General features: G+C 37.3%; 3 protein-coding genes across 3 annotated transcripts; 2 read left to right on the top strand and 1 right to left on the bottom strand.

The window, feature by feature from the left end:
• The first annotated feature begins 136 nt into the window (after positions 1–136).
• Positions 137–1,480, top strand: LOC145484764 (beta-1 adrenergic receptor-like). Its single transcript, XM_081463402.1, has one exon. The coding sequence runs from the start codon at positions 214–216 to the stop codon at positions 1,258–1,260; it is 1,047 nt and encodes a 348-aa protein (XP_081319528.1). The 5' UTR covers positions 137–213; the 3' UTR covers positions 1,261–1,480.
• Positions 1,481–4,441: 2,961 nt separating this feature from the next.
• On the bottom strand, positions 4,442–5,724 carry LOC145484755 (histamine H2 receptor-like). Its single transcript, XM_081463393.1, has one exon. It carries the CDS (start codon positions 5,676–5,678, stop codon positions 4,635–4,637), a length of 1,044 nt encoding a protein of 347 aa, XP_081319519.1. The 5' UTR covers positions 5,679–5,724; the 3' UTR covers positions 4,442–4,634.
• Positions 5,725–9,015: 3,291 nt separating this feature from the next.
• On the top strand, positions 9,016–14,879 carry LOC145463198 (small ribosomal subunit protein eS17-like). The gene is made up of 5 exons (XM_081446935.1): positions 9,016–9,039; positions 9,824–9,975; positions 12,768–12,873; positions 13,286–13,351; positions 14,711–14,879. Exons 1-5 carry the CDS (start codon positions 9,037–9,039, stop codon positions 14,804–14,806), a joined length of 423 nt encoding a protein of 140 aa, XP_081303061.1. The 5' UTR covers positions 9,016–9,036; the 3' UTR covers positions 14,807–14,879.
• The last annotated feature ends 3,378 nt before the right edge of the window (positions 14,880–18,257 follow it).

The raw sequence follows: 18,257 nt of genomic DNA, 5'->3' as shown, positions 1-18,257 counted from the left end.
ACCAATAATACTTAAAGTTAACGTTAATACTTACAAGCAACTTCAAAATGTGATACAATAGCATGCAGATGCAAATGCTAGTCGATAAAATAATCATAAATTGAATTTATTTGAAACACAAACAAATGAGCTCTCAAACTGTCCAAACGAACAGCTTCTCATTTTTGGAGCAACTAGAGCAAGCGAAAAACGTTTTGAATTAATCCAGAAAACATGAATTACACCACAATCAACACCACATCAGCCAGTTGTGGTTCAGTCCCATATCTTTCTCTGCCGATTGCCGAGAGACTTTCTCCCGAGCTTCACGCTGTGTTCATCTTCAGAATCGCCATTAACGCTGTAAGCTGTCCTTTTGTCATTTTGCTGAACATCTTGGTGATGGTGGCAGTGAAAACCAATCGTCGACTTCGCACCAAATCTAACGTATCACTTGCCTGTTTAGCCACAACTGACCTTGTTGTGGGACTTGTTGTTCAACCTTTGCAAATCATTTACCATAGCTTTATGCTCAAAGGTGAGACTGACATAATTTGCAGCAGGGTGGACAAAATAACAGTTGCTATTACCTTAAGGTGTGTCATAGCGTCGCTTAATCATTTCGTTGTATTGAGTGCAGAGCGTTATCTGGCTATAAAACACTCTTTCGCATACGAAAACCTTGTTACTGGAGGTCGTATCATCGTAGCCTCTGGTCTGGTGTGGGTTGCCGCGATCACCCCTCCGATGGAAGACTTCTGGCCAGCGAACATAAGAAATGTCTCAAAATTTGCAGTTTTTGTTACGCAATTTATCTTTCTTGCGTTACTCGTTTATTTTAACATTTCTGTATACAGGGAGATCCGCCGAAACGAAAAACAAATTATTGCTAATCAAGTTTCTGTAGAAGGGAAGGAGAAGTTACTCAAGAATAAGAAAGCTTTTTACTGCACAATTATTGTTCTGCTCACAATTTTCCTGTGTTATTTCCCGGCAAATATCATTATTGTGATTTTGATATCCATTACGAAAGACCGTGACAGCATCACTATTAATGTAAAACATATCATGTTTCATTTTATTACTTTATTGCCCGTACTGAACTCGTTGTTTAATCCACTGATTTACGCCGTTAGAATAAGATCTTTCCGCGTGGCTTTCATTCAGTTGTTGTCGAAGAAAACTTTTGCACAAGCCGAGCAGCTGGAAAGGAATGCTTTTGGACCCAAACAAATTCAAGCTGTAGCCACTATTGAACAAGGAGAAAACCGGGTTAGCTGAGAGGGTGAAGTGGAACAAGGAAATGAGACATTGAACCGATAATGGAAACTTATGGAGACACAGTCAGAAGTGAAATATGAAGAAACTGTTCAGTAAAGCCGACTTCACAGTCATTCTCAGTTATCGGCGTATTTCATGTCGTAGACGTTACAAAAATTTTGGGTAAAAACTCTTTTTTGAAGATTATCTGACCATGTGAAAACTCAGACAAAAAAATACAAAAATCATATACCAGTTACTATGACCTTGTCAGAATGAGATACGACTAGAAATCAAAGATCAACTTGAAGAATGACGTAATTAGCTGTAAGTAAATTGAAATCATGTGTACAAGAGTAAAGCGGAAAGAATGGGGAACAGATCTAACAATTTCTGAAGGTTCTAAGTCAAATTGTCAGTTAACGTCGCGAGTTGTAACGTAAAAGAAGATCGAAGGCATTAAATTCTAAACACGTTAATTTTAATCATAATCTGGAAATAAGCCCCACTCAGAAGTGTCCCCCCTGGATATCCCCATCCAGAATGGCCATTAACACGGAAGCCTTCCTTTAATTGCTGTTTAACCCTCGTTAAAAACAGGGCAAAACAACAAAAGGAAAATGATTCTTTATTTGGTAATTGTAAATCCGTCCAAACTCTACAACCTTTATCGCCAACTTTGATTAATTCCTTTTCCGGGAAAAAAAAGGAAAGGCTTCAGCATTGACTTGTAGTTAGTAAACTAACCCTCGTGCGAGAGAATATATATGAAGAAATGTGTTTCGTGCGTAAACTGTAAGTCATCTGTTTTTACTCGGTCCAAATCCCGTCGTTGCGGTTTAGCTTTTTGGATAGGATTAGTAACGTACAATTTACTCGATAAAAGCATCTTTGTTAAATTGCTGGATTTCAGCGGTATATTCGAGAGCAATTCCTGATTTTTAAAAGAGGTAAAGATTTTCTTTTTTGGCAGGTTTATGGACCGAATCGCAGGCGCGCTCGATAAAATTGACAAAAATAAAAAGAAGACAAATAGTTCTCCACAAGCGAGTTCAATAAACGTTTCTCGGGTCGCTCTTGTGAACATTTACCTAAAATTGTCCTCAAAACGTACATGAAGGTAACCGATTTCTGGTTAAACAGAAACTGTCTATTTTGCGAAATGAATTTAAAAAGCAATTCGCCGAAATTGATTCGTGAGCGGTCCATCTTAGCGGTCTGTATTGCAAAATTCAGACCGTTAAGGAAGCTAATCAGAATTGTCCTTTTCCTCCTCGCCGACCAGTTCAGTCGTACAACAAAAAAGTTTATTTGCCTTTAATTAAACATTAATTTTAGTCGATAAATTAATTAATCACAAACTCATTAACGTGAAACACAACTGGTCCGCTGCTAACCGCCTAATTTTATTCAAACAAATGATGCTGAAGCGACCAAATTAACTTTCGTCATCAAAATATGAAGGCTGCAGCATTTACTTGTTACTCGTTAATATACTCTCGTCTGAAAGAATCTGAATGCTTTTCGAGCCTAAACTAGAGCTTAATCCAAATTTCCCTTGGACCTAAGCGCTTGCGACAGAAATCTCAATATACGATTTACTCGTAGCATCTTCTTAAATTGCTTTGCTGCAGCTGTATATTCAAGTGGAATTCATCTTTATGGAAACCAATAATACTTGAAGTTACGTTAATACTAACAACTAACTATAAAATATGATACAATAGCTTACTTACAATACTGTCATGCAGATGCAAATGCTAGTCGATAAAATAATCATAAATTGAATTTATTTGAAACACAAATCAATTAGCTGTCAAATTGTCTAGACGAACAGCTTTTCATTTTTGAGCAACATGAGGAACGGAAATCGTTTGAGTTAATCCAGGAAGCATGAATTACACCACAATCAATACTAGATCAGATAGTTGTGGTTCATTCCCATATTTTCCTTTATCGGTTCCCGAGAGACTTTCTCCCGAGCTTCGCGCTGTATTCATCATTTTTCAGAATCGCCGTGAACGCTATAAGCAGTCCTTTCGTCATTTTGCTGAACATCTTGGTGATGGTGGCAGTGAAAACCAACCGTCAACTTTGTACCAAATCTAACGTATCACTCGCCTGTTTAGCCACAACTGACCTTGTTGTGGGACTTGTTGATCAACCTTTGCAAATCAATTTGCACCTATATTTTACGAGTAAATTGTCTGTTAACAATTCTATCCAATAAGCTAATTCACATTTTCTCGGACGAGAGTTAATTTAGTAACTATAAGTCAATGCTGAAGCCTTCAGCTTTTTTTTTCTCGGGAAGGGCGGTTAATGCGAGTTGGCGATAAAGACTGTATATTTTAGACTGACTTAAAGTTATCGAAAAGAATGATTTTCCTTTACATGGTTTGTTCGTGTTTTTTTTTAACAAGGGTTCAACAGCGACTTAACTGTGAAGAACATCCGGGAAGGTCGCTTCTGGGTGGTGATTTACCGAGGAAAGACTTCTGAGTGAGGCTTACTGACAGATTACGATTAAGATTCTAGGCTTTAGATCGTATTGTGATTTTTGTTTTTCTGAGAACTTTGATGCAATATGAAAAAGGTTAAGAGTAACTTTATATTGCATTCTTAATGTACGGTATAGAACCCTGAACGTGAAATATCTTTTAATCTCGTGCTTTCATTTAACTGTCTTGTTTTACTTTAAGCTTGTGAAATTACTAAATATTCAGGCTTGAACGGGATTCGAACCTATGACCTCCGCGATACCGGGGCAGTGTTCTACCTGCACCAGTTTTTATTTCACAACTGCTTAAGTTGTTTTTATCGACTGCGATGATCAATCATGTCTTCATATCTTTCTCCGCAGTTCAAATATATGACATTTCAAATATTCACTGGCAGTTACCAAACACTCAAATAGGGTGTCACACAATTTAAAGCTCAGATTAAAACAGTAACTTGTTTAATATTTAATAGCGTCCTCTTCGATCTTGGTCTAAATTACATTTTATGTTACAACTTGCGACGTCAACTGACACTTCGACTTAACTATAGATCTGTTTTCTATACGTTACGATTTACGCCTCAAGGCGCTTGTGTACATGATTTCAATTGCATACAGTTAATTTTTTCATACATCACAATGATCTTTGATTTCTAGTCCAATTTCTTTCTTACTAAGTCATTTCTGCTGGTAGGTTTTTTTTTAAGTTTTGTGTTTTTTCACGAGTTTTCCACTTGACCAGACAATCTTCACTGCAGAGTTTTTACACAAGATTTTTGAAACATCTACGACCCGATCTACGTCGTAAAGTAAGCATGGCTGAGAGAATCGACTGTGTCTCCATAAGTTGCCATTATCGGTTCAATGTTTCATTTCCTTGTTCCACTTCACCTTCTCAGCGGCTAACCCTGTTTTCCTCCTGTTCAGCGGTAGCTACAACTCTAACTTGTTTTGGTCCAAAAATATTCCTTTCAAGCTGCTCGGCTTGTGCGATAGTTTTCCTAAACAACAACTGAATGAAAGCTACGCGGAAATATCTTATTCTAACAGTGTAAATCAGTGGATTAAACAACGAATTCAGTACGGGCAATAAAGTAAGAAGATGATACATTGTATTTTTTACATTAAGAGCGATGCTGTCTTTCAAAAACGATATCATAATGACAACAATGATATTTGCCGGAAAATAACATAAGAAAATTGCGAGCAGTACCATAATTGTGCAGTAAAAAGCTTTCTTATTCTTGAGTAACTTCTCCTTCACTTCTAAGGAAACTTGATTAGCAATAATTTGTTTCTCGTTGCGGCGGACCTCCCTGAATATAGAAACGTTCAAATAACCGACTAACGCAATAGAGATTAACTGCATAGTAACCATTAATAATATTCCCACATATTGAATATTAGGTGGCCAGAAGTCTTCAGTCGGAATGGCGATCGCTACAGCCCACGCCAGACCAGTGGCTACGATGATACGAACTTCACTAACAAGGTTTTCATATGCGAAAGGGTGTTTTATAGCCAGATAACGCTCTGCACTCAATAAAACGAAAATATTAAGCGAAGTTATGATACACCTTGTGGTAATGGCTACTCTTATTGCGGCAAGCGTGCTGCAAAATATGCCAGTCTCACCTTTGAGCATAAAGCTATGGTGAACGATTTGCAAAGGTTGAACAACAAGTCCGACAACAAGGTCAGTTGTGGCTAAACAGGCAAGTGATACGTTAGATTTGGTGCGAAGTCGACGATTGGTTTTCACTGCCACCATCACCAAGATGTTCAGCAAAATGACGAAAGGACAGCTTACAGCGTTAGCGGCGATTCTGAAGATGAGTACAGCGCGAAGCTCAGGAGAAAGTCTCTCGGCAATCGGTAAAGGAAAATATGGGACTGAACCACAACTGGCTGATGTGGTGTTGATTGTGGTGTAATTCATGTTTTCTGGATCAACTCAAACGTTTTTGGTGTTGCTCCAAAAATGGGAAACCGTTGGTGTGGACAGTTTGGCGGCTAATTTGTTGTGTTTTAAATAAATTCAATTTATGATTTATCTACTAGAATTTACATCTGCATGACGATAAGTAAACTATTGTAGCGTATTTTGAAGTTGCTTGTAAGTATTAACATTAACTTCAAGTATTACTGGTCTCCAAAAACCGGAATAATTCCAATTGAATATACAAGTGAAGCCAGGCAATTTAACAAAGATATTCTTTTCACGTGTAAATCTTATGTTGGTGAGATCCTGTCATAAGCATTATGGCTCAACGGAAATTCGGCTCAAACGGAAATTTCCATGGGTTTTCATAGGACCAGTCATATAGTAAGGATGATATTTGTATGTAATTTCGTGCCGAGAGATTTAATTTGCACCTACATTTTCCAATTTCTCTTATCTTTTTGAACAAATGTCTGGCAAACAATTATTCTTTGTTGTATGTTATTGGTTCCCACGGTGTGTCCATGCCCAACATATGCAATTCCGTTAACCAAGGCTTCTTTAACTGAAAATCAATTATTTTATACAGTAAAATTTCACAAGGATCTTTTCTTTAGACCCACAGTAATTACCAACGCTGTAACACCGAAATTTGATTTAAATGTAACCTTGCGCGGCATTTACGTCACTGTTTCATGACGGACGCCTGAACTATTGAGATGAACACTTTCCCCGACAAACAAATGAACCGTCAGTTACAAGCAGCCATTAACTCTAGTCTTTCGCTGATCGACAAATTAACCAGAAGTTTTAACCACCATTTGTTTGAAATAATAGTTTTATTTTTGAACTAACAGTTTCATTTTAGTACAACACTGACATTTGTATGACACTTTTTCCTATAGGGATGTCAAACAATATATGTCCCTGCAAAACAGTGGAATTGCGATGGGAAGTTAACATATGATCAACCAACTCCTAATCTGCATAATCTGGTCCACCACTATAACGCGTAACTTGCTTACGCAATTCACGGGTTAAAAAAGGAAGCCGAAATGACACGCTTTAAAGGATGAGAAACATCAGATGAATAAACGAACTTCAAAAGGTAACGTGTTGCAAAAACTGTGATATATACATGTTCAACATACAAAATTCTCTTTTATAGAGAAAGAATATAGAAGTGAAAATTACCTTTTTCCAAATATGTTACAAAAGCTTATTTGCTTTTATATAAATGTTAATTCTAGTCGATTAATTAATCACAAACTCATTAACGTGAAATACAGCTATTCCGCTGCTAACCGCTCAATTAATGCTTTTCAAACAAAGGAAGCTGAAGCGAGCAAATTTATTTTCTTCATCAAAAACTGAAAGCTTCGGCATTCACTTGTAGTTAGTTGATAGAGTCTGGTCCGAGAGAATCTGGAGAAATGCTTTTCGTGCCTAAACCATAGCTAACTCCAAATTAACATTTAACCTCGAAAATGCTCTAAATAACCATCTTGATTGAATTCATGGGATCGAGACAGATAAAAAATATAAAATAAAAAATAAACCAACTAGTTGAATGTAGCTGAAAATACTGCTTCCAGTGTTCGATCGATGATTGATATTTTTAAAGCTTTTGTGTAATCCTCTCTGTTGCTTTTTGACTGAATTTCCGGTGACCTCTGTTCACCTGCATCAGAGTTCTTCAAGCAGTATCAAAGTTGAATATATTTGCCCAATATTTCGGTTAGCGAAACAACAACAACAACAACTTTTATTACTACTATGACTCACATGTTTACAATTTTTACAGAAATAGATAAACAGATTAAGTTAAAAATGCTTGATAATAGCAACAGCGCGAACCCGCAGGTAGCCTGGGCTAATCTAGGCCAAAGACCTTTTATTTCGATCCTGTCACTAAATAGAAATAAAATTACAACTCTAATTAGACTAAGTAAGAAACAATATTTTCATAACTATTTTCAATGGAATATTTTCAGCATGAAGAAGACCTGGGCAGGTATGAATGAACTCATTAATCGCGGAAGGAAAAAATATGAAAAAAATCCCTGCCTTAAAGGATGAAAGCAGCGGTCGTTTAATCTACGATCAGCAGGAAACATATCCTCTAAAAGAGCTAATATAAAAGGAAATGCCGACCCCAAATGACCGGTTACTTTTAAAAGTTTTTGAATTATAACAAAATAGGAAACGATAGCCTCCCCTTTGTTACCACGCTCGAAACAAAGCTTCAAATTTTTCAATATAAAATTATCCACAACATACTTCCAACTAGGTGTTCCCTTTTCCGTATGAAGTTATGTGATTCTCAAATCTGTCAGCTATGCAAAATGCAACCGCAAACATTGCCTCACTTATTTTACCTTTGTTCTGTAATTTCCAATTTCTGGTCTGCATTTCAAAATTGGTGGTTTGAAAACATAAAAACATAATAACTCTCATCGAACGTAATATCCTTTTTGGTTGGCATGATAACACCGCAGAATCAAAAGACATTTTAAACTATGTCACCTTGGTAGCCAAGTATTATATCTTTTGCACTATCCAAGACAGCGATGATGTACCCTTTGACGGCTTTCCTTCTTTACTTAAGAACAAATTAAACACTTCACAACAAATAGCAGTTAAAAATGAAACCTCTGACAATTTCAACAAAAAGTGGAAAGACTTTATTTGAGTTTTTCTCATTTTACTTTCTTCGTTAAGTTATTAATTTATTTAATTAATTCTTAATTTAGTAATTGTTTCTTTTTTTTTGCAACGTACCCACTCAAAATGCTGTACTTTGTAAAAGTTTGTAATTCTTTTTTTGTTTGTATTTTTGTAACACACACTATTACCTTCTGTATTATCTTTTGTATCTCCTTTTATTGTCCTATTGTAGTTCATGTTGTAATAATAATAATAATAATAATAATAATAATAATGACTTTAAGGACTTATAATAATAATAATAATAATAATAATAATAGTAATAATAATAATAAAATCAGGAAACCATAGACGAGAATAAAGCTAAATATCAGTAACAACGTTCATAGGTTCGACCGTGAGCCTATCACCCTTGAAATCCTGATGTCGATCGATATCTTCGGACAACAAGAACCAAAAGCTGGTTCCTTTGGATTTGTTTCGCTTTAATTATTACCCCGATATTTCGATCTCGCGATATTTTGAAGCTATTTTCGTTTTCCACGAACGTTTTACCCCGTCTGAACCTGAAAAACCGATTTGGAGCTACCAGAGCCCGCAAAATTATGGAAGGTGAGCAGCGGTTGTTTCGGTGCCATAGTCGCAAAGCACCACGGTATCTTCCTCTCTCTTTCTCCTCGATTCAAAGATGGTGGGTTTCTGATTTCATGACAACAATCCGGTGCCATCGTCACTAAAGTTACCTCTTTTCCACGTATCTTCTGAATTTCACGAAGATCAATGATCTATCTATTTTATGACAGAATGTCGCTGTACCATAATTTCGCAGTGTGGTCAAAATATCGTTTTTGAGTTTTCGTATAATTTCATGTCAAGATAGCTCTTTCTGGGATCCCTAGTTTCTGTTGTATTGTTGCAGACATATTAAATCAGACTAGTTTTGGGCTGTAGATAATGAAAGTATTATCGTGATGTCGTTTTAATGTAGCTCTGTAGATGATGTGTTTCGAGAATTTTCGTCTTGCACGGCTTTCGAATGTTCAAAACTTCGCTAATACTGGCCATGGTAGTTCATATGCGATGAAGACACTAGAACTATAATTTGGCACATAATTTTACTCACTGGCTTTATGTTTATAGCTTATCCAAACTTTTTTCCGTAGTGCCTTGAGTCAAACTGTATTTTAAGACTAGTTTGTCGAAGAACCTGAAGTTGAAAGACTTGGTATTTGGGGTTTTCTACACTTACATGTAGTAAAACGAACTGTTTACATTGTAACCGATATCACAGACATTTTAAGGCATTTGTATACAATAATAATTATTTTGTGAATATTTTTGTTTTTTACTACTTGAAAATGTTGTGGTTAGCAGTTAAGCTGGAGAAACTTTTACAATTAACGATTTGATTTCTGAAATATAGCAAAATAATGGCTTCAACAGTCTATTTATTGTGACTATTGTCTTGCCTGCAGGGTCGTGTTAGGACCAAGACTGTGAAAAAGGCCTCAAGAGTCATTATCGAGAAATATTATCCACGTCTGACCCTTGACTTCCATACCAACAAGCGTGTCTGTGATGACATTGCCATCATCCCAAGCAAGAAACTAAGAAACAAAATTGCTGGGTAAGAGCTTACCAAATACTTATAATTTCTCACTTCTGATTTTTGTTTAAGAAATAGAAAACATGTTCTGTGGTTCTATCGAGTTTTAGTATAAATCTACTAGCATTCTATCACAAATGCCATTCTCTGATTGGCTACGATACTCACTATCTATCCTGTTGTAGTTAGTGAGTAGCAAAACAGTGAGCGCTTATTAACAAAATGATGGCCACTTCTTTGCATTTTCAAGGTGACTGTGAAAAGGTTTTAGATGAAGTTTTGAACGACTAGTAGATATACACTAAGACAATTAGGTTACTCGCTCTCGATTTCTATGCATGATAGTTGACTATGGCTGTGCCCTCATCGTCTATCATGCGATAGAAATTGAGAGCGAGTAATCTAATAATTAGCTCAAAAGTGAGCGTTCAAAAAGTTTGGCTGTGTCCATTTCACTGCAAACCAAGGCCCTCAGGAGTTAGTTTAGAGTCCCCGGGACTGGAAAATATCCCCCAAGTTCCAGAAAATCGAGCCAAAGTTGGTGAAAATCACGACGCGCAAGGTGGTCTCGGCTACTCTGTGAGTCTTAAAGTGAAGTGGGGCTATATTTCGGCCCAGAAGCTCAAAAGTGAGCATTCAAAAAGTTTTGCTGTGTCCATTTCACTGCAAACCAAGGCCATCAGAAGTTAGTTTAGAGTCCCCGGGACTGGAAAATATCCCCCAAGTTCCGGAAAATCGAGCCAATGTTGGTCAAAATCACGATGCGCGTAAGGCGGTCTCGGCTAGTCTTTCAGTCTTAAAGTGAAGGGGGGCTATATTTCGGCCTAGAAGCTGGAAAGTGAGTGTTCAAAAAGTTTTGCTGTGACCATTTCACTGCAAACTAAGACCATCAGGATGGGATGGGATGGGAGAATGCAAAAAAGCTGTGGAAACACTTGCTTCTCAGCTCGTGTTCCCACAGCATTTCTGAGGGAACACGAGCATAGCATTTGTTTAATAGAAACACAAGTGGAAGTTTTGGAGAACAAGAAATGCTGTGGGAACACGAGCTGAGAGGTGAGTTTTTCCACAGCTTTTTCGAGTTCCCCCCAAACTCTCATGAGTGTTTCTAGAACTCAATAGAAACTCTGAGAACTTGTTTTTGTTTTCTTTTAGAAAATACCAAGACAAAACAAGAAAACAACTTGTTTGCTCCAGGCCTAGTCAATTAATAGAAATTGATATCAATCAGTGTCAATCACTGATTGCTATCGTTTGATATCTGCAATCAATAACAATCAAACTCACAGAGAAAATTATTCATCTACTGCTGTTGATTGGCAATAATCGACAACAATCGATAATTCCTGTCTTCAGAAATATCAACTGTTACTGATTGAAAAAAAAGAAAACAAAAACGATAATAACTACAAAGAGCAACAAAATCAGCACTAGCTCTATGTAATACTAGAAGAAGAAGAAGTTGTGTGCATCGTATCAGGCTTTAAATGCCTGCAGGCTAAATCCCAAATTTCTTTAACACCTTCCAAACTCCAAATACATTTGAAAACAGGAATGTCATATGTTGCATTTGTAATCTAACAGTATTCACAAGAATATTTTCAGCTTAAAATTGGCAGAAAAATAAGAATATTCAGCCTCGTCCAGAAAAGCAATATTCTTGTAAAAAAGAGTGTATGTTACTAGATTATATTTTTCTTTTGGTCTACTCTGAGATCTATTCTTACATTTTTATCCTAATGCTAATAACGGAAATCACTAGAACACTGACATCTGTTGTATATTTTGCTTTATCTTAATGCCAATGCTACAATAAGACTGGAATGTTTTACACTGCTACTCTGGCCTTAACTTGCTGTGGTGTCTTAAAGTAGCAAAAAAAGATGTAAATTTATCCCAAAATGTTTCTGTTAGTTTTTGCTGTTCTTGTTATTTTGTTGATGATTGTACATGTAAAAGATTCCCAGGCTATGATAAAATGACTCAATAAAACCATTGCAGACAAATTTTGTCAAACATTTTATCAGTGTAACTTGTAAAAGGACAAAATTAATTTCTGATATCAATCAATAACAATCGATGAATCAGTCATTATTGATTACTATCAGCAATCAATATCAATCTTTGAATGTTATCTATGATATAGATTATTGGTTTATCAATTGACCAAGCCTGGTTTACTTTGATCATAAAAATGTAAATTCCCTTTTCTCGCATCATCATTACATGTACGTCAACAGCTCCTGCTAGTTCTGTGTTTCACAATTTTAAACCAATAAGCACACATTTTCTTTGGGCTATTTTCTTATTTGTATTAGCGCTGAAAACAGCACTATTATTCTTACATTAGAATGATGCCCAGATTCTGGATATTTCACGAGCAATCTATAGTGATTTTATGTTAAAAATTCAGTTTCACTTTGCATTCTGTCCATTTTACTTTCTAGATAAAATATTGAATTCTAGCTTGCCCTTCGGACTCGCAGCTCTCAAATTTTGCTTGCCTTTGGCAAGGCTTAGTTATTTTTTTTGATTATTTAGTTGGCAGACAACTAGCTTGGGCTCTTGTTCATTGGGCAAGTGACAATGAAAAGTTACTTGCCCAGCAGGAAAATCTCCTTGTCTTACATGTAGACCACTAAATGGCACTTTTTTTGAGCCCTATTTTTTGTGTGTGACTGAGCTCCTTTAACACTAGGGCAGCGGGACAAAGGCAGTAATGCTTTTACATGTTACAGGTAGCTTGGTCTGTATGATTGTTTAAAAAATCAACAGCTCACTTGATTGTTGTATTATTTTATTCTTTTACATAGGTTTGTCACCCATCTGATGAAGCGTATCCAGAAGGGTGCTGTGCGTGGAATTTCCATCAAATTGCAGGAGGAGGAACGTGAACGAAGGGACAACTATGTACCAGAGGTGAGCAGGATTAGATTGTAGGGCGAGACTGATATTGAATGGGACATAATTACAGCCAAATCTCATTTTTGCACTAGTAAACAAAATTATCTACTTGCCTGCCCAACAATACCCCTGCATGAAAGATATCCCTGATTTCTCAAAAAATGGCATTTTGTATATTTCATGTGTCATGGTTTTAAATAGGGACCTCACACAAAAGGCAATGGCAGCTATATTATTACCAAACAGAAAGCTTAATGAGCAGAACAATGGGTCTTTGTGTGTATTATTTACATTTGCACTTTTCAAGTTTGCGTGAAGACCAAGGTCTCAGGTGACTCTAAACTTAATGAGAGTCCTGGCCACCTAAAGAGCTGTGTTTGTTTTGTCATTGGTTTTATTCATGCTCCTGTCTGCTTTCCTCCTGCAGGTGTCTGCCATTGAGCAAGATATCATTGAGGTTGACCCAGACACCAAAGAAATGTTGAAAGTCTTGGTAAGCGACTGTTCTGATATTATATATGTACAAAATTGTCTTCCTTCAAAGACCGCTTACATGTATCATCCATAATTTCCAGGGATATCTGTAGTGTCTCCATTGTCTTCATTTAATCCTGGGACAACTTTGATATCTGCATTTTCTATGCATATTTCCCACTATATTGTAAACAATATTTTATTTGCTCATGTTAAAAATAGCAGGGGTCCCCTGGTCAAGGAAAACATGTACATGTATATTTCAAGGATTGGGGAATTCTAAATTCAGTCAGCAATTTACATTTGTCAATGTTTCAGGGAATTCTAACTTCAGTCAAGAAATTATTCAAGATAAACATAATGTTCCCAACAACCTCTTTCTTGTTCTCCCAAAATAAGACAGTGGAATGGACAATAAGTACAAGCAAATCAAAGATATTCCAAAAATGTTATGCTGGAACATTTAATCACAGTCTTCATCACTAAAAATTGTAAATCTGGTTGTCAAGTCATAATTCCAGACACTTTCTGTCTGAAGACTCATTCTCGACCTTGAGTATACTTTAACTTAATTTTTGGGCTTTTTGTTTGAAGATTTTTGTTGTAATTTTTTTTTCTCATAGTCTTGAAAGTAAATGGTCTTTTAACTTTTAAGGTTACTGTACATGTATGCCTTTAGTGGTGTCTCATGTCCAAGCGAGAAGTGCATTCAGTTTTTAAAAACTGTAGATACCTAAACCCCTATATTATATTAAAGATTATTGAATTTTGAAAGAAAATGAGTTGTTAAATTTTTCACAAACTCTACATGTACATGTAAATTTTGAGTGTGCAAATCACCCTTTGGAAACTACAAGTCAAAGGGAATTTCTTCGTTTGCCCTCAAATTTGGGCAGTAGTTACAATTATTGTAGTTTGACATATAAACTACAAAAAGTTGTCTGTGAATTTTTTATTTCAAAATATTTTTTCTCTGAGAGCAATTTTTGAATGATAACTCCATATTTTTTTAAAATCCTTTTTCAAAAATGTTCACTGCAATTAAATTTAGCAAAACACAGACACATTTCTTTAGCACTTTGGGTCCAGAAACTGAGGAACAAATTACATTGGCAAAAAACAAAATTTCCCTTGACTTGCAGCTTTCAAAAGGTGATTCGGATGCTGGCATTTAGAGGTCATGGAAAATTCGACAATTACTTTTATTTCAAAATTCTTGGTTTATTTTAAAAGCCAGCTCTATAAACTTTAATATGATATGGGGATTTAGTACTGGATGCATTACATTGCTTGGACATGAGACAGCTCGAACGGTATACAGAAACCTTACAACAAGCAGCAAAAGTAACCTTTTAGTTCCTTACTTTCATTATTTCAGGATTTTGGAAACATTTCTAACCTGCAAGTGACTCAGCCAATCAACGCTACTCAGAGTTTCCGCCCTGGTGGAGGCAGTGGTGGCATGAGATCTTAAAGGGCCACTTTGTTGTGCAAAAAATAATAAACATGTACAAATAGAGAACTGTGCTTTGTGCTTTGTGGCTGGAAATTCTGTCTCTTTGAAAAATGGCTCCAGAATCTTCTTGCAGATTTGTGTTTCTTTTTGCAAGATGGCAGGAATGTATAATTGGAGCCTTTTTCTAAATCCTGAAATTTTGGGGTAGGGTCCTTCAGGTGGTCCTTGTGAAAACATCTTAAAAACTACTAGTGCCTAGTCCTCCCTGGAAAACGTTCAACGGACCAGACTTATAACATCATCGACTGACAAACACTATTCACTTGACTCTGAAGATGACTTCCGCTCAGGTTGTCGAAACGTCAGTCACCAACAACAATTCTTCTCAGAACTACACTCACCCGGACGATCACACTATACGAACTACTGGAAAACTCTTTCATTCATTTTGGCTCTCTGCTTGTTCAAGTGTGGCTTTAATTAGAGAAAAAAAACTATGGGCACTTACTTGTTCAAGTGTGACATCAATTAGAGAAAGGAAAAACAAAAACATCTTGGAACAGATTGCTAGCTATGTAGCGCTTGTCTTGATTAAGAGAACTTTCCTAGAAGGAAGTCTGTCCCAGAAGCAGTGCTGTCATTGGCAGTTGAGGGGTTGGGGTAGTGTGCATAAAGTTTCCCAATTCTGCCTTATTAGTATGCCGCAGTCTCCTCACTTCTGATCGCGAAACATTGCGCAATTCTACTTTCCATTTCGCCCCTCCCGTTCTCTCCCCTCCCTTGTGTGACTCAACCCCCGTTTAATACAGGGTCGCCACCTCCTGTCCTCCCCCCCTCTCCCCCGAACCATTGTGCCGACGGCATGATGTAACACAATTAAGTCCAATTATCACTGAATAGATAGAACTTATCTCTAGCCACGCTACATACCGCTGGTTATATTTACAGGATTAAATTTCCGTCTGCAACGAAGGCGACTATAGTTATACGTGTTATAAAACAAATCTTATTCATGATTGACAGAAACGTTTTTTTTTTGTTTTGTGTTTTTTTGTGAATCGGTTGAATAAGCTCTGTTCAGCATACCTTCGCATCCAAGTTTACGTTAACAAAACATGCGATTCGGTAAGTTCTTTTCCGGTTTCAGCCGCCAGCGAAACGTCATTCAAGAATAGTGTTCTGGTCTAGAGATCGAATTTCTTTGTAATTTGAAACGTGCGTTTTACGGGTCAGAAATCGACACATGATTCAGATGTGACTGTTGCCATGCATAAGGCATTTGTTGTCTGCTTGATCGAGTGGAAAAACTAACGTCCTCAAACGATTTCAAACAGCAGGATCAAAGACAGTGTTAAAATATTTACTGAGGGCTCAGTGATACCGAGGCGACAGTCCTTAGATGTGTCGCAAGTGTTGAAGAAAGTCAGGAAGTGGAAGGGACACAGTGATGGTAACTTTAAGACGACCTCGCTACGAGGAACACAGACCATTTATGCGACGAACGCACGTTCCAAATACATCTAGTTCAACTGAATTTCAAGTGATAACTCTACACGATCCAGTCGTGGATCCTGAGTGGATGTTTCATCATCCTCGCTTTCGACGCGACACAAAAACATCAGGGACCTTACCTCAAAATGAAAGAGGGTTTTATGCCAAGAAAATTTACAGCCGCGTCCCTAGCGCGACCGGAAACTCACGTAGTAAGCTTCTCTGTGAACGAAGGAAGCGAAGTGGTCAAGGAAATACGACGTGTCGACATTTTTGCGAATTGCTAGGCCCTAACTTGTGTAAGGAATGCTGGAAACTTCTTCAAAGGGCAGACGCGTTGAAAGAGCATCGTGCAAGTGACGCACGCGAATTGAAGAGCGGCAAGGACTCGTTTAGCGCAATGATTGCCGCGCGTGAAAAAAGAATCGAAGATAACGACAGCGAGGAAGACATTCTCGATGAAACAGAAGATGAAGAGTTTGTTTTTCAATCGATCAGTCCAAGAAAAACAAGCTCGATGACACCGCCTCAAGATAGTGGCTATTCAAGTCGGATGAGTTACATCCGAAGCCTCAGTACGACTCCCTCGGGTGATTTTTGTCCTCGCGTGACTTCACGTTCTAAGTTCACGCGTGGTAACGTAAGAAACTCCGGTGATGAAAGACGAGTTTCCGCGAAGGAAGCAACTCCACCGATCTGGAAGAACGCGTACTTAGCAAAACTCCGTGAAAAAGAACCTTTTAGAGACATTTTGACAAACAGTCTTCATTATCCAAGGAAGTTGAGACACGCTTGGCGAGATTTGCCAGTAGAACCGGTCGTAATGGATTTGAAATTTATTAATTTTACTATTTATGACGACACAAGACTCGACGAAAGAGCAGTTAACAAGAATGCTAAGGCATAAAAGATAATATAAAATCTGGATGAAAAGTAATTATTACAAATTAATCTATAGCGCGAATTTCAATGTTAAAAAATTTGAACTGATTCGAGTAAGAATGGATTGAAAGATATCTTTTTCTTTAGCCAATTAAAGGCAAAAAGAAAACCAATCACAATCGGCCGCGGGCAACGCGTGGATTTTCCCGCGCTTGGCGTCGCGATCGGTTGCACGCTTCTTGCTTCCAGTTGATTGGTCGATTTATTGCGTGATTTGCGTTTGCCGTGACTGGCCAAATTTCGTTCCTGATGGCAGTCAAGAAAGGCTCCAATAGTCTTGTAAAGTACAGAAAAAAGTAGCAAGTAACGCGATAAAATAAGAGGACTTTTTCTTGCCATTTTGTTTTTGTGGCTTACTCTCGCAGCCTAGATGCCAACGGCATCCAAGTAACGTCCAATATAGATTTACATTTTGATTTTCTGGAAAGAATCTGGTATAAAAATAATTTCTAGTTCGTTTCGGATCTAACTGGTAATCCTCTTTTAATTGGATACTGCATGCTAACTGCCGTGCAGGGCATTTGTTTGATAGAACTTGACATGTGTGCCTAAGTAAGTAAGTAAAAGTGGACACACCCCTCTCATTACATTCCTCTTATTACATCCAACCCAAGCAAGCATAGCTCATAGGAGGTCCTCATAAGAACGGCAGTAAAAGAGGACTGAATTGACGGATAAGTTAATATTGCTACTTCGAAAAATTGGATAAGAACAGCACGAAATGAAAGGTCTTTTCGATAGTTTTTGCGAAGCTCTAGAGTTTCATCCAGAGTTTTTAAAACTTTCAACCCCCTTGTGCAGCAAAATTACCTTGATTACAGTGAAGGCCCCGTTTACACTACGCCGAAGAAATTTGAAAACCGTGTACACTAGTCCGTTACGAAAAGGGAGCTTTTCGAAAGCGTTCTTCAAACCGGCGAAATTTGAAAACGCTGGCTTTGCGTTTTAGTGTGGACGAAAACATTTTGATTCATTTTGAAAACAGAGCTTTTGAAAACGATGACGTCACGCTAATCACGTGATTTCCCTGCCCGAG

This window comes from Orbicella franksi, chromosome 1 (genome assembly GCF_964199315.1).
Source record: "Orbicella franksi chromosome 1, jaOrbFran1.1, whole genome shotgun sequence".
Classification (NCBI taxonomy): domain Eukaryota; kingdom Metazoa; phylum Cnidaria; class Anthozoa; order Scleractinia; family Merulinidae; genus Orbicella; species Orbicella franksi.
Note: the sequence above shows the minus strand (reverse complement) of the source record. Positions and strands in the feature narration are given on the sequence as shown.